This window comes from Camelus dromedarius, chromosome 22 (assembly GCF_036321535.1).
Source record: "Camelus dromedarius isolate mCamDro1 chromosome 22, mCamDro1.pat, whole genome shotgun sequence".
Taxonomy (NCBI): Eukaryota; Metazoa; Chordata; class Mammalia; order Artiodactyla; family Camelidae; genus Camelus; species Camelus dromedarius.
Genome location: NC_087457.1, coordinates 19,900,279 through 19,913,697, shown reverse-complemented (window position 1 = coordinate 19,913,697; position 13,419 = coordinate 19,900,279). Strand labels below are relative to the sequence as shown.

General features: G+C 42.3%; 1 protein-coding gene across 11 annotated transcripts in view; it reads left to right on the top strand.

Annotated features, from left to right (window-relative positions):
- Nucleotides 1-13,419, top strand: part of DLC1 (DLC1 Rho GTPase activating protein) — a 416,507-nt gene that overhangs the window by 388,194 nt on the left and 14,894 nt on the right. For 10 of the 11 annotated variants that reach the window (XM_064477493.1, XM_064477492.1, XM_064477491.1 and 7 more), the window contains 3 exons: nt 4,144-4,225; nt 10,032-10,095; nt 11,660-13,092. In XM_064477493.1, coding sequence (XP_064333563.1) covers nt 4,144-4,225; nt 10,032-10,095; nt 11,660-13,092 — 1,579 coding nt within the window. The other variant, XM_064477496.1, reaches the window with a different exon arrangement.

The window sequence follows — 13,419 nt, the reverse complement described above, 5'->3', positions numbered from 1 at the left end:
GTGGGCATTCTGGGTTTTTTTGTTTTGTTTTTATAAACTATACTGTTAGGAACATTCTTGTACCCTTGCGGTGCAGGTGCAATAATTTATCTCACACGTCTGCCCAGGAGTAGAATTACTGGGTACTAGAGAAGACGTATATTCACCTCTGTAATGCAAGTTTTTCAAAATGCCTGTACCAATTTTCACTCCTCCTGTTAATATATAAAGATTCTGTCTATCCACGTGCTCTCAACCCTTGATATCGTCAGACTTTAATTTTTGCCAAATGGTTATAAAATGATATGTTACACACTTTGACTGCCATTTCCCTAATTATTGATGATGAGGCACACTTCTTCATGTCATCTGGCCATGTGTGTTTGCTCTTCTGTGAAATGTCTGTGGCCCATTTTTCTCCTGAGTTGATTGCGCTTTTCTTGATGTGTGAGGGCTCCTTATTACAAATACGAATGCTTCGATAGTCTTGTGCTGTAGGCATCTCTCCCCAGTTTGTCGTTAGGCTTTTCATTTTTCCTTACGTTGTCATTTGATGAATATTATTTCTTCTATGGCATTTAGCTTTTTAATTAAGGGGAGGGAAATTGACTTTTTTTTTTTTTTTCCAATTCCAAGAGCTAGACTGACTTTTTTACTAGGACTTCATTTTCTCCTCAGCTCCCTGGGCGTCAAATGGTTGGGTGGTGAGTCTCACTCCTGCCCTGAGCTTTGCGCTTCCCCGGGGGTGGGGGGTGGGCAGACTATTCATTTAAATGGGAGGTTTATTGTTCTCCACGTGAAGTCACTTAAAAAGAACTAGAGTTGTGAACTTGTGAGCTTCATTTTATGGGTGACTTTTAAGCCAAGATTAGGTGGATAGTGAAGTGCTCCTAAGTTGAGAGTAAATTAAATGACTTCCACTACCCCTTTTTCATAATTTAAGAGGAAAGAAGATGCTAGGAGACAATTAGCCATTGTGAGAGAAAACTGCTAAAAGATCCAGGTGAAGTGATGTCGCTGAAATCTTTTCACCAGGGATCTTCAAGTCTTCTCACAGTAAACAGTGAATTAACAACATGTCTTTTGCACTTCTGTCCCAGGATGATAGCAAGCAGACTGCTTCCTGTGACAGGGGGCTCTCAGTTGGAGCTCGTGGTCACCACAGCAGCCTTCCTTAACACATGAGCAGAATGCCACGAGCTCATGCTAAGAAGGGATAGAGTTTGTGCTTGGAAATGCTAGCTAGACCTGGTCCTCAGGCTGCCTTAAGGAGGGATGTGGACGGGGTGGGCAGAACCCCCAGAAGCAAATCGGGCAGAGTCCGTAGAGATCATTTTTATTTCCCTTGCTCACTCAGCTAATCTAATTGATGACCTCATTTACAATACCTGCTTTTCCTCACTGTAGCCCAGACTGAATGTATGATATTTTCCTATGAAGATGTGTTTAGAATTATTTTATTGTTAGACTATGTAGGATATCTTACTGTTCCTTCATTTCAGAGAATATCTTCAATTCGTTTCCTTTTTTCTTCCTTTTTTTTTTTGAAGGTGTTTGGTTAACCTGCATGCTTATTATGGTGGGGTTGCTTATTTTTCCTTCAGGAGAATTTTTGACCTATTAACATTTTCAGCATCTCTGTCTCTCAGTAGGGCTTTGGAGGGGGTGGGTGGGGGGCAGATCAGCATTCTCTTGAATTTTCAGTTTGCAGCTCTACTGGAGATAAGGAAAGGTAATTGCATTTGCAGTGGCAGTAGCATGGTTGTCCTTTTGTTCCTTTTGCTCTCCTGTTTAGAAATTAAATTTCCTTCAATTATGTCCATTTTTGATGTTGATTTGCTGCCAAGCAGCACTTTCTTGTGATGTATATGTTTGCCGAGACCCAGTTCCGGTCTCAGTCTTACGTCTTTCCAAATCCTAAGATGCAGACTGTATTTTCACAAGTTACATTTTGGGGTCCCTTCACATCTTTGGGGCTTTTAAAGCGGAAGCCTGCTTTTGAGGTTCTATGTACATTGTTCTGAGCATTTATAATTTCTCCCCTCCGTCCTGCCCCTATGTACGAGGTGGGTACACACACCACACACCACCGTGCACACTCTTCGATTCCTGTTTAGCTTTATTTTGCTCCTGACAATTTATACATCCTGCCCTTAAGCCCAAGCTGGAAGTTTAAATCCCAACCTGAAGAACTCTGAGAATGACTTTTTTTTAATTGAAGTATAGTCGATTTACAATGTTGCATTAGTTTCTGACACCTACTTTTTTACATCAATAAACCATCATCCTTTCAAAGCTAGTTCTTTCAGAGGGAAAAAAATTGATGTAATTATTTCAATTTTTTCTCTTGCAATTAATCCCTACCTACCCTAGATTTTTTTTTAAAAAACCAGAATTTTAAAGTTAATTTGGATCATGAAAATAATCTAAAATATAGTTCTGGGTACACTAAGAACTTGCTAAAATAACAGTTGCTGTCTCATATATACTTAACAGGGCTGTGAATTTTATGATTTACATTTATTAAGTATTAAAAATATATTCTTTAATATCAGCTCTGTTCTCTAATACTTAGAGTGCCTGGTGTCTGTTCAAAGTGAAATACAATTGCCATAACCTTCCAACAGTTTACAGCCTGCCTTGCTTCTATTTACTAATAATTTACATTCACTGTAGGTCTTCTCTTTTATTTCTACTACAGTAGTGCCACTAACCATTTGCCTAAGAGACATGGTCTGTAAGGTGATGAAGAGATATAAACAATATCATAAATTTCTTCATAAACCTTTGGACACCAGCTACTTCTTTGGTCTGTCTATGGTGTCTTTCAGTAAACAGTATCACTAATCTGACTCTAGCCTTCAGAAAAAAGAATAGACTGTAACACTAATTATGTTAGTTTTCAACATTGGGGGAAAAAAGGTACTTATAAGTGTGATCTCTAGAAAATAGATTATTAAGAATAAGGAACTTCAGACCATTCTGTAAAACCAATGATCATAAGTCAGAAACCATAAAAACATAATGAACACTCGTGTACTCCCTAGTCAGCCCCAGAACTAAAACATTGCTAATTACTTGCATCTCCAGAACTGCTGATAGCCGTGTCTATTTCAGTGTGCAGCACTGGCTATTTGGGAGTCCAAAGGGGTTTTGTTTTGCTTTGTTTTGTTTTGTTTTTTTGGTTATGTTAATCCTGATTTTCTGTGGTACTGACTGACTTTGCCCATTCCTGACCAACAGAGTTACGTAGAAGGACTGCCTTACAATATTTTATAAGTGTTCTACCAGGAAGGCCCATTATTTACCCTAGTAGCTTGGAACTCCAATGAAGGATAACTTGCTTTTATCTAGTGGCAATTCCAGAGCTGTTGTAAATTTCCACGGCAGCCCCGCTGGTCTTCTTCCACCCTACTCTTCCTGAATGTATTTATCCACAAGGGACAGAAAGGGGAATTCTTCCACTGAGTTGACTGTTTCCCCCATTTCTGCTGTTCGATTCTAATATAACTCTTACGTATTCTTAGAGTGGTGAACTGTCTACAGATTAAAGGATTGGGGATTCCATTGTTCTACTGCGGCGTCAGAGCTGGCCTTTTGTTTTACAGGGAGTTATATAAACTCCTGAAAAGCCATGTGGAAGTGTTAGAATTTGTTATAAAAAAAGCACATCCTGAATTCTCTTTAGCTTTTGATGTAATGCAAATGGTTGGATTCCGTTGACCACCACCATTGTTCTCTGGATCTTTTCTTGGCCCAGTTTTCTGTGACATCTTCCCTGATCAAATGTGAGCAAAGACACACATGGCGGGGAGGGGAACCAGCCACATTAAAAGGGAGCATCCTTCTGGTGTTCATTGTGGTTTAAATTGTAATTTATAGCAGAGGCGTGTTGCCTGCTGATTTGTTCAAAGGTGGAAGTGTGTTTTGACCACAGATATTTGAGTCTGCAGACCACTTTTCATCCAGGCTCCTTTCAGACACAGTTGAAAGTGTCTTAGGCTGCTTTACTGTCCTATATCACTTTATAGGGAAGGAGGTATCCTGCCCACAGTAAGTATTCAATAAATTATCGTGGTTTTATGGGGTTTTTTTCCCTCTGCTAAACTGGGCTAGATGGGCAAGAACTGAAGTGCTCAGTAAACATATTTATTTTTCTTGTAGATCTCCTGTTCCCCGTTGATATTTCCTTGGTCAAGAGAGAGCATGATTTTTTGGACAGAGATGCCATTGAGGCTTTATGCAGGTAAATGGAGATGTTTTGAGTGTTTCCCTTTTCTTCTTTTTTAAGAACATAGTACTTATCACTGATGAGTTTGCCTTTGTTCTAATTAGGTCAGCTTTTTGATTAGTAAATGAGTATGGTGATTCACTTCGTTGTAAGTCACAGGCCTTTTAATTAAAGTAAGTAACTTCCTGTTACTTAATATTGCCATGAAAATAGCACTGTCCTAGTACGTACTCAGATAGTACCATTCTGTATTTGATACCGTATGATTGCTAAAACAGTAATGTTCAGGCGGTTAGGAAACTTGGAACAGGGTTTTCTTAAAGGCAGTGTAATTGACTGCACAGCCCCAGCCAGATACCCTGGCAGAGTCAAAGCTGCTGTTGTATTGAATGATGGAGGAATAGATGGAAGTGGGGGGACTGTGGCTAGCTGGAGTCAGGAGGACCATTGCTGGAATTCTAGGAAAGCATCTCTGAACCTCTTTGGCTTCCCCAGGTACACTGTAGTAACAATAGGATTAAATCAGGCTGTAAAATAGCTTAGCACAGCCTTTCATAAAGTGGACAGGCAGTAGATGAGCACTGATGTGAAGTGTGAAAAAAAACAGTCAGAAATCCTTGTTCATGGTTCTGGTGGATCTTCAGGCTAAGACGCAGCTGGCAGGTATCAGTGAAGTGGAAGTAATAAACCACGTAGTGGACAGTGATGGGACACTGACAGTCCTTTCAGACTCTTCAGGACATATTATTCATTTTAAGTTAATCATCCTTTGTGATTTTTCTCAAAACCTATAAGCCATCAAAGCTGAGTTCTAGGGATAAAAATTATACACAGACATAATTCACTTGTCGATGTGATTGTAAAATTAGAATAATTTTTTTTTTTTTAGTTTCAGTATTAATTTTAACTTGGAAAAACATCATTAAGGTAGAATGGCACCCAGTATTTATTTCCTCTCTACAGGCAAAGGAAGCAGACATAGCTTTGTGAAAGTACTTTTTTTTTTTTTTTTTGGCCTTTCTTATGAAATACAATGTTTTTTGAAGCACCTAACTTAAGCAGGGATTTAGACTGGAGTATGGAATAGACAAATTCTCCTGGCTTGAGAAAGAAAAAAAAATGCCACATTAAACCACAGATACACTGTCACTTTTCATATCCAATTAAATGACTGCTTAGAAATATCCAGGATATGTACACATTTTCTGAAAGAAACCTAATTCCAAGTCCCCCACTGTAGTCTGTAATATCATAGCTATGTCATCTGGAATGAAAAAATGTCACTGATGCAATTTAGGAGGGAAGAAGTCAACATCTGGAATAGAAACTACTCCAGACATTTTTGAAATGTTTTAATGCTGAGCTGCAGGGCAGAATTAATTTCTTTTCAATTCATCATTGGTGATAACGCATAGAAATGAAGTCACTCATAAGATGTCTCCTAGGAAATATTTCCTCATTGCGTCAGATCATCCATTTCACACATTTCAAGCTGCTTAGTGAGGAGGCCCTATGAACTGCAGCCACGGCTTAGGAATTCCTGGGTCAGAAAAACATCCCTGCAGCACTGCAGTGCAAAGGATCGTGATTAGACTCTTGAATTTATTTTACTAATTAATTTACTTAATATCAGTCTGAAATGTAGTTGCCCTGTTCTGGGGATAAGGGCGTCCTCTGTACTTGGTGATTTACACTGGCTCTCAGCACCATCGGAGAAGCTACCTCCCTTTGGAAGAATTAAATCTATACTCTTAGATCTTTTATGAAAAGAAGAGCCTAAAAACACCTAGGCCTTGACATCTGTTTGGATTCTGCAAGTGTATCCTGACTGGGCTTCAGTTTCTCTTATGCATAGAATAATGTCTCAGAGGTTAAGTATGAGAATGAAATGCGGTGATGGATGTCCAAGTGCTTTAACAATTATCAGACCTAAAACTGACACTCAGATTTGAGTATGTGGGGAAAGGCTTGAGGTTGAGTTCAGAATCCACAGGAACAGCCATCAACTTGTTTGTAATGGAAAACCCGAGGACTCTTGTCCACGTGTTCACATCAATCAACGTCTCACGGCAAATGATTTTCCTTTGAGAGGGCTTAACAAATGTTCCTTAGAAAAAGATGGGGCCGAGCATCTTCCCTGGAAATGTGCTGCATTGTCAGCAGAGTGGTTGGGGATACTTGTTTTACTGATAATGTGATATTCACCTCATTTACTAGACTAGCCTCTTCTGCGTACTCTCTCAGTCCACAGAATTCAAAGGGCCAGCAAAGCATGAAGCTATAGTGTTGTTTGAAACTTGGTCTTGTGATTTGTCAAGTTTTTTCTAGACATACTTTTTGTAGACTCCCATCTTTTGCCTTGTTGAAATATTTTGAGCAATTGATTTTAAATACATATGGTAATATAGTTACAGAAACTCAGCTGAAAAGTTATACTTTAACAAAATACTATTAAATGTTTAATTTAGTATTTTTACATTAGATAAAGCTTTTTACATTGGTTTTAAATGACATAATTCTTACATGGTTTCTCTTTCCGGCCACCGCATCCCCTACCCCTGCCCCACCATACACACACACACACACACACACACACACACACACACACACACACGGATGACCTGCTCCCATGTACACACCAGTACACACTCCCATGTTCTGCTTAAAAATTATTATAAGCATTCATAATACTTAGAACTTTTGCAGATCTTAGAGTGCCTTTGGTCGAAAAACTTGTAGGAGCTGATCTCTTCACATAGTCTACTTAGAGCAGAAGACTTGTAGACTTAGTTTTTAGTTTTCTTGAAAATGATAATGATACAAAGTTTGGTAATGACCAAAAGTTGTAATTATGGAACTACCGGGTATTTTGGATTTGGATTGCTAGCCAGCATTCTTACGCACACACTTGTAAGGAGTTTACATACTTGTTTCCTTGGAGAGATTGGCTTTTGTCCCAGCCTTACCAGCTTTGCTGTATAATCCAACCCCAAGGATAAGGCCAAGATTCTGAGAGCGTCACATCCAGTATTAATACCAGAAGAGTGATTCGCTTGTCTAGAAGCATGTACAGGCGATAATACAAACTGTGACCCACTCTTAGAATACCTTTTCCCCTTTTCTGAAATGTTCTTCGTCTTTCTATAGCTTCTGAAAATTATTCCATGTGACTGTTTTCCTTTGGAGTTACAGCTGACTCCTCCTATGAACACCAAAGAATTAGGTAAATATGGTGATAATTGTATAAGGTCAAATAGCCATGGTATCACCTTCAGCCTGCACTCTGCTATGAAATGGCCCTTGAAGGGAAGGGCCCAAGCTCTGTAAAGCAGCCAGCCACATAGCAGGTTTCAGCTGTGTTACTGTTTCAGTCTTATTAAAAGACAAGCAATGGCATTAATTCCAATAAAATATCTTTAAGGATTGGAACAATTTTTATTTGTTAGGTCTACTTGGGAAATCGTTCCTTTTTCCTTTCTCTCTTTTCTTCTGCTTTTCCTGTTTTCACTGGGAATATGGTGAGGTGAGGCCCAGCTCCCCGCCCGCCTGCCAGGCTTCTGCCTGGGTGCTTACAGCTCCCTGCAGCAAAGCTCTTGACCCTTTGATGCTCACCCTAAGCTCCCTCCCTCAGCAGAGCAGAGTACAGCTCACCCAGCAGATAAGACTGACACATTCCTGAGAATCTGAGCCAGGGAGGGCCCTCAGGGGCAGGAGGGCCCTAGGGGGAGATTCCCGGTTTCTGCTGCTCTCGCTGGAGGAATCATACCCGGGGTATAAGCTGCTCCTGTTTACTATAATGATGAACACCTATTTTAGAAAGGAATGCAGGAGAGACTGTTTTTGAGGGCCAGAGCCACCATGTTTAAGTCATGTGACCTTGGACAAGGTTTGGGACACGCCAAGCCCCCATTTCCTCATCTAGAAAATGAAGATAAACAGTAGTATCTCTAGCATAGGGCTGTTGTGAGGACCAGGATGGAATAATATGTGTGAGGCGCCAGGCACCTCTCCTTCCTGTCAGCACTGTCTCCCTCTAAATCGAGGCGGTCCCCCCCAACTTTGGGGGCTCCTAGGGGACAAATGAATCCCAGAGAAACCTCCGGGAATGACTTCTGGGCTTCAGAATTGAACTGCTATTAGCTTGGTGTTGTCAACAGAAAAAGATAACGTTGACCTTTACAAAACTGGCTTCCTGGGTCTTTTTTGTTTGACTGAAATCTAGAGTTTGTGAAGTAAGCGGCTCCCCCAACCCCACAGGCATTCATGCCTAGTAAACTTGGTTATAAACACCACTACAGCCCACGTGAAGTCGAGAGGGTATTTGATTACAGGTTTGATTAATGAAACCCAGACCTAAGACTAACTGCAACCATCCCAGATTCTTTAAGTCTTGAAAACATTTGAGAACTAAAACGCAGTGGGTAGAAGTCATTTAAGTAATGGATGCCCCTTAGAGAGAAGGACTTTATGTCCACTCATTTTAACATCTGCAGACTTTCTCTTAGTTATTTGTTTTCTTTTCCTTCCCATCAGCATAGAGGATTTTCCTGAACATAGGTGCTCTGGGTTATCTTTGTTTATTCTATAAACAGGCCACCGCATAATCTGTGAAATCAAAGGCCGTCTTATCAGCAGACAAAAATACTTTCCATCCTCTTGCATCCAAGTTGTTAGGCTACTGCAAGCCTTAAAGAGGGCTCATGGTCAGTTTGAACCTGTGTGAGTTAAATGCTCCTGTACTGTGGAAGTGGAAGAATTGCAGTCTTAGGAAATCTTGGAAAACTGTTGGTGCAAGACAGCAGATCTAGTAAAGGTCCATTTGTGGAAGACTAAGCGATGACCATCTGGAAGATGTTAGAAAGAACTGGGGCCTGAAAAGCTGTCACTCCCACTTTCACATGCCATTTATTCTTGCATATGTGATTGGTTTCTTTTTTTCAGCTGTTTCATTATCTGTGAGGGGTGCGGTGTGTCTCGTTTTTGTTTTTGTTTTTTTTAAGTACTTCATTTTCAATGAAGCTAAATTATTTTCCTAATTTTAAATTATTACTCTTTGGCAGAGGTAAAAGACTGTTTAGAGTGAAAAATGTGTCTCCTTTTCCAAAGAAGAATCTGATTCAAGTGCTTGTTTTTGAACTCTAAAGATGTTGACCCTTGAAGCTGCAGTACACAAACTTTTAAATTAATCATTTGCCCTGTTGTTGTGACTATACCACCAATTATCCTTGTCCTGTACAGGAAGTTGTGAAAAAGAACTGGATATTGAAGAGGGCTCAAATTTCCCTTCTATACATAACTCATTAAAATTTTTAACAGGCTGTCTAAGATTATTTGTCAGAGATAACTAAAAAGTTTTCCATTTTTGTATCTGAATTTTGATTTGAGATAGAATACACACTTATTTACCAGCAAGTCTGCTTGGTCCCTTCTTGCTGTTTCTATTGCTGTGAAAGGAGACCTCACTGGCTTTTAATTCTTGGCACTGGGTGGAACTACCTGATGGCCCAACCCAGGACTCTTGGGAGAAGAAATTTCTTCACTGAGAATTGTTTGTTCTGTGAAGAATGAGAGACACTTGACAGAACCACAGCAGTGTGCCATTTTACTAGAAAATGGTAATATTAAATTTAAGTGAAAAAACTTGCAAAATAAAGTGTTTTTAAGCTATTCACCTTTTTAAAGAAGTTCCGCATATTCTTCGAAATTACAGATATTAATGGAGTCAAAGAAACTCAATTAAACATGTCAACTGTTTGGAAAAAATATTTATCCATCCATCAGTGGTTTTTGTCTTTGCTAATGTTACTTCTTTGCTCTGTAGGCGTCTAAATACTTTAAACAAATGTGCAGTGATGAAGCTGGAAATAAGTCCTCATCGGAAGAGAGTGAGTATATAAAACATATAATAGGATGGGAGGAGAGGGGGAGGATCAAAATCCAGATTCTGTGTTTTGTAATAGGTTTTGTTTCTCAGACTTTCCCTTATTCCAAAAAGGTCTAGATTTTAAATGTTACAATCCAGTCAGATTTACTAAAGACTCTGTAGCTTTACGTAGTTGAACCCAAGAGCTGCAGCCCGCCAGTAAAATGTGTCTTTCTTGCTGTTTTTGATCTGAACAGATCGCCTGTGATTATGCCTCTTTAACTCAGTGCCTATGATGTATGAAAGGGATGAGGCTTTAGGAATTCCAGTGGGTTTTGCATTGCCTCCCTACAGAAATTAAAGCCGAAGAACCCTGCCTTCTTATATATAACTGAAACTGTGTTTCAAAGCTCTAGAGATGGCAGTGCAGGCTGGTGGGGGCGGGGGTGGGGAAAGTGGGAGAACCGTAGAGATTTGGAGGGAGAAACGGAATTAGAGGATGAAGGGGGGAGGGCGGGAAATCCCACACATTCTCGTGAAGTGGAGGCACATAAGTGAACCAGATGGTATTTTCTTCTGTGTATGAAATGCAAGGACCTCCTGTGAGCTCTTAGGAGATGAGGTGGGTGTAGGAGTGGGAGTGAGTGTCACAAATTAGAGTAAACAGGAGTCAGTTTGGTCAAAGAACGTATTTCTGGCTGTCCAGGGTATCAACTTTATAATTACCCTAACCTGGAACTAGTTGCCTTCTTGGGGGAGTTTTAACCTTTTAAATGAATGAACTGGAACCTCAACACCCACTGAGCTGTGGAGAGAATCCTGCAGGTCAGCGTTTCATGCCCTCCACTCACTGTCCCGTGAAACTCAGGTCACATGAGATTCTCTGCATCGTTGGGGACGACTTGCATCACCCTGAGCTATACCTTCTAATGTCCCATCTGAAAGGCTCAGCTGCCATAGTCTGTGTCACAGTCTCCCTGAGTCCAAGACACTTGTGGCATTAACTCTGTTTCCTGTGCTGGGGGCCGGTGGGGGAGGGGATGAAAGGGAATAGGTAAGAGGCTGAGAAGTACCAACCAAAGAGATGGGATGGCTCACCTTGCTTCGTGTCTCCATTAATCTGTCAGAGGACATCTTGTGAGCTTTTAGGGTAGTTAGGGCTTTCTATTACTGCTTTTCTTAAAGAGTTTGAAAACTACCTTTTTAACTGCAAAGGGGAATATAAACACATGCTATCACAGACAGCAGAATTGGAGGCAGACCTGAGGGAGTCCTACCTGTTGCTAACTCCAGTTCAAAATATTTTACATGCCTGAAATTTTCACAGATCTCAGAAGTTTCCTCTGTGAGCAAGTCAAGAGCAGCCTATGGATCCCAGAATTTCCATCAAATAACTATTTAGCTTGAAACACTTGGTCAGGCTTTCTCCTGTTAAATTCTTTACATACATCTTAGTTATTTATTAAAAATAATACAATAAAGATGTCGGCAGGGGGAGTCAACACTGATGCCAAGTTAGGATCCGCCTCCTGGCCCCTGCCATCTGCCAGTCCCAGGGGATGAATGGCTCCATTCTGTCTTTGCAGAGTGAGGATTCGGATGAGGACGAGCCTTGTGCAATAAGTGCCAAATGGACTTTCCAGAGGGACAGCAAGAGGTGGTCCCGGCTTGAAGAGTTCGATGTCTTTTCTCCAAAGCAGGACCCCATCCCTGGGTCCCCAGACGATTCCCACCTGAAGAATGCCCCGAGCCATGAAAGCATGCTGACGGACCTCAGCGAGCGCCAGGAGGTGGCTTCTGTCCGCAGCCTCAGCAGCACCAGCAGCCTCGCCACCCACTCACCCCACCGTGGGGACGCAGCGACGACCCGGACCAATTCCACTAACTCTGTCATCAGCGTCTGCTCCTCCGGCACCTTCGTAGGCAATGATGACTCTTTCTGCAGCCTGCCCTCCCCCAAGGAACTGTCCAGCTTCAGCTTTAGCATGAAAGGGCACGAGAAGAACGCCAAGTCCAAGACGCACAGTCTGCTGAAACGCATGGAGAGCTTGAAGCTGAAGGGCTCCCACCACAGCAAGCACAAGGCGCCCTCCAAGCTCGGGCTGATCATCAGTGGGCCCATCCTGCAGGAGGGCGTGGACGAGGAGAAACTGAAGCAGCTGAACTGCGTGGAGATCTCCGCCCTCAACGGCAACCACATCAACGTCCCCATGGTACGAAAGAGGAGCGTGTCCAACTCCACGCAGACCAGCAGCAGCAGCAGCCAGTCAGAGACCAGCAGCAACGTCAGCACGCCCAGTCCCGTCACCAGGACCCGGAGCCTCAGTGCCTGCAACAAGCGGGGAGGCATGTACTTAGAGGGCTTCGATCCCTTCAACCAGTCCACGTTCAACAACGTTATGGAACAGAACTTTAAAAACCGTGAGAGCTACCCAGAGGACACAGTGTTCTACATCCCCGAAGATCACAAGCCTGGCACTTTCCCCAAAGCCCTCTCCAATGGCAATTTCTCTCCCTCAGGGAGTAACAGCTCTGTGAACTGGAGGACTGGAAGCTTCCATGGCCCCGGCCACATCAGCCTGAGGAGGGAAAACAGCAGCGACAGCCCCAAGGAACTTAAAAGACGCAATTCCTCCAGCTCCGTGACCAGCCGCCTTAGTATCTATGACAACGTGCCGGGCTCCATCCTCTATTCCAGTTCCGGTGACCTGGCTGACCTGGAGAACGAGGACATCTTCCCTGAGCTGGATGACATCCTCTACCATGTGAAGGGGATGCAGAGGATAGTCAACCAGTGGTCAGAGAAGTTTTCAGACGAGGGAGACTCTGACTCAGCCCTGGACTCGGTCTCTCCGTGCCCATCCTCTCCCAAGCAGATACACCTGGATGTGGACAATGACCGAGCCACCCCCAGTGACCTGGACAGCACAGGCAACTCACTGAATGAACCCGAGGAGCCCCCTGACATCCCAGAAAGGAGGGATTCTGGGGTTGGGGCCTCCCTGACCAGGTCTAACAGGTAAGAGCTTTCCTTGCCTCTCCAGTTTGGGGAGGGGGCATCAGAAAGGGGCTGCTTCTGCTTGTCATGTGAGCGAAATGGGATTAAGTCTTGCAGTCATAGCCGTGGAAGTTCCTAAGGAAAGAGACAGACCATGAAATCCTACCAGCCAGAAAAAAGGAACACTGTTGAGCGGGTGCCGAGCTTCAGTTTGGGAAGATGAAGTTCTGTGGATGGAGGGTGGTGGTGGTTGTACAACATGGTAGATGGACTTGTTGCTCAGAGTACTTAACTGTGCACTGAAAAGTGGTTAAGACAGTAAGTTCTATGTTATATACATTTTACTAC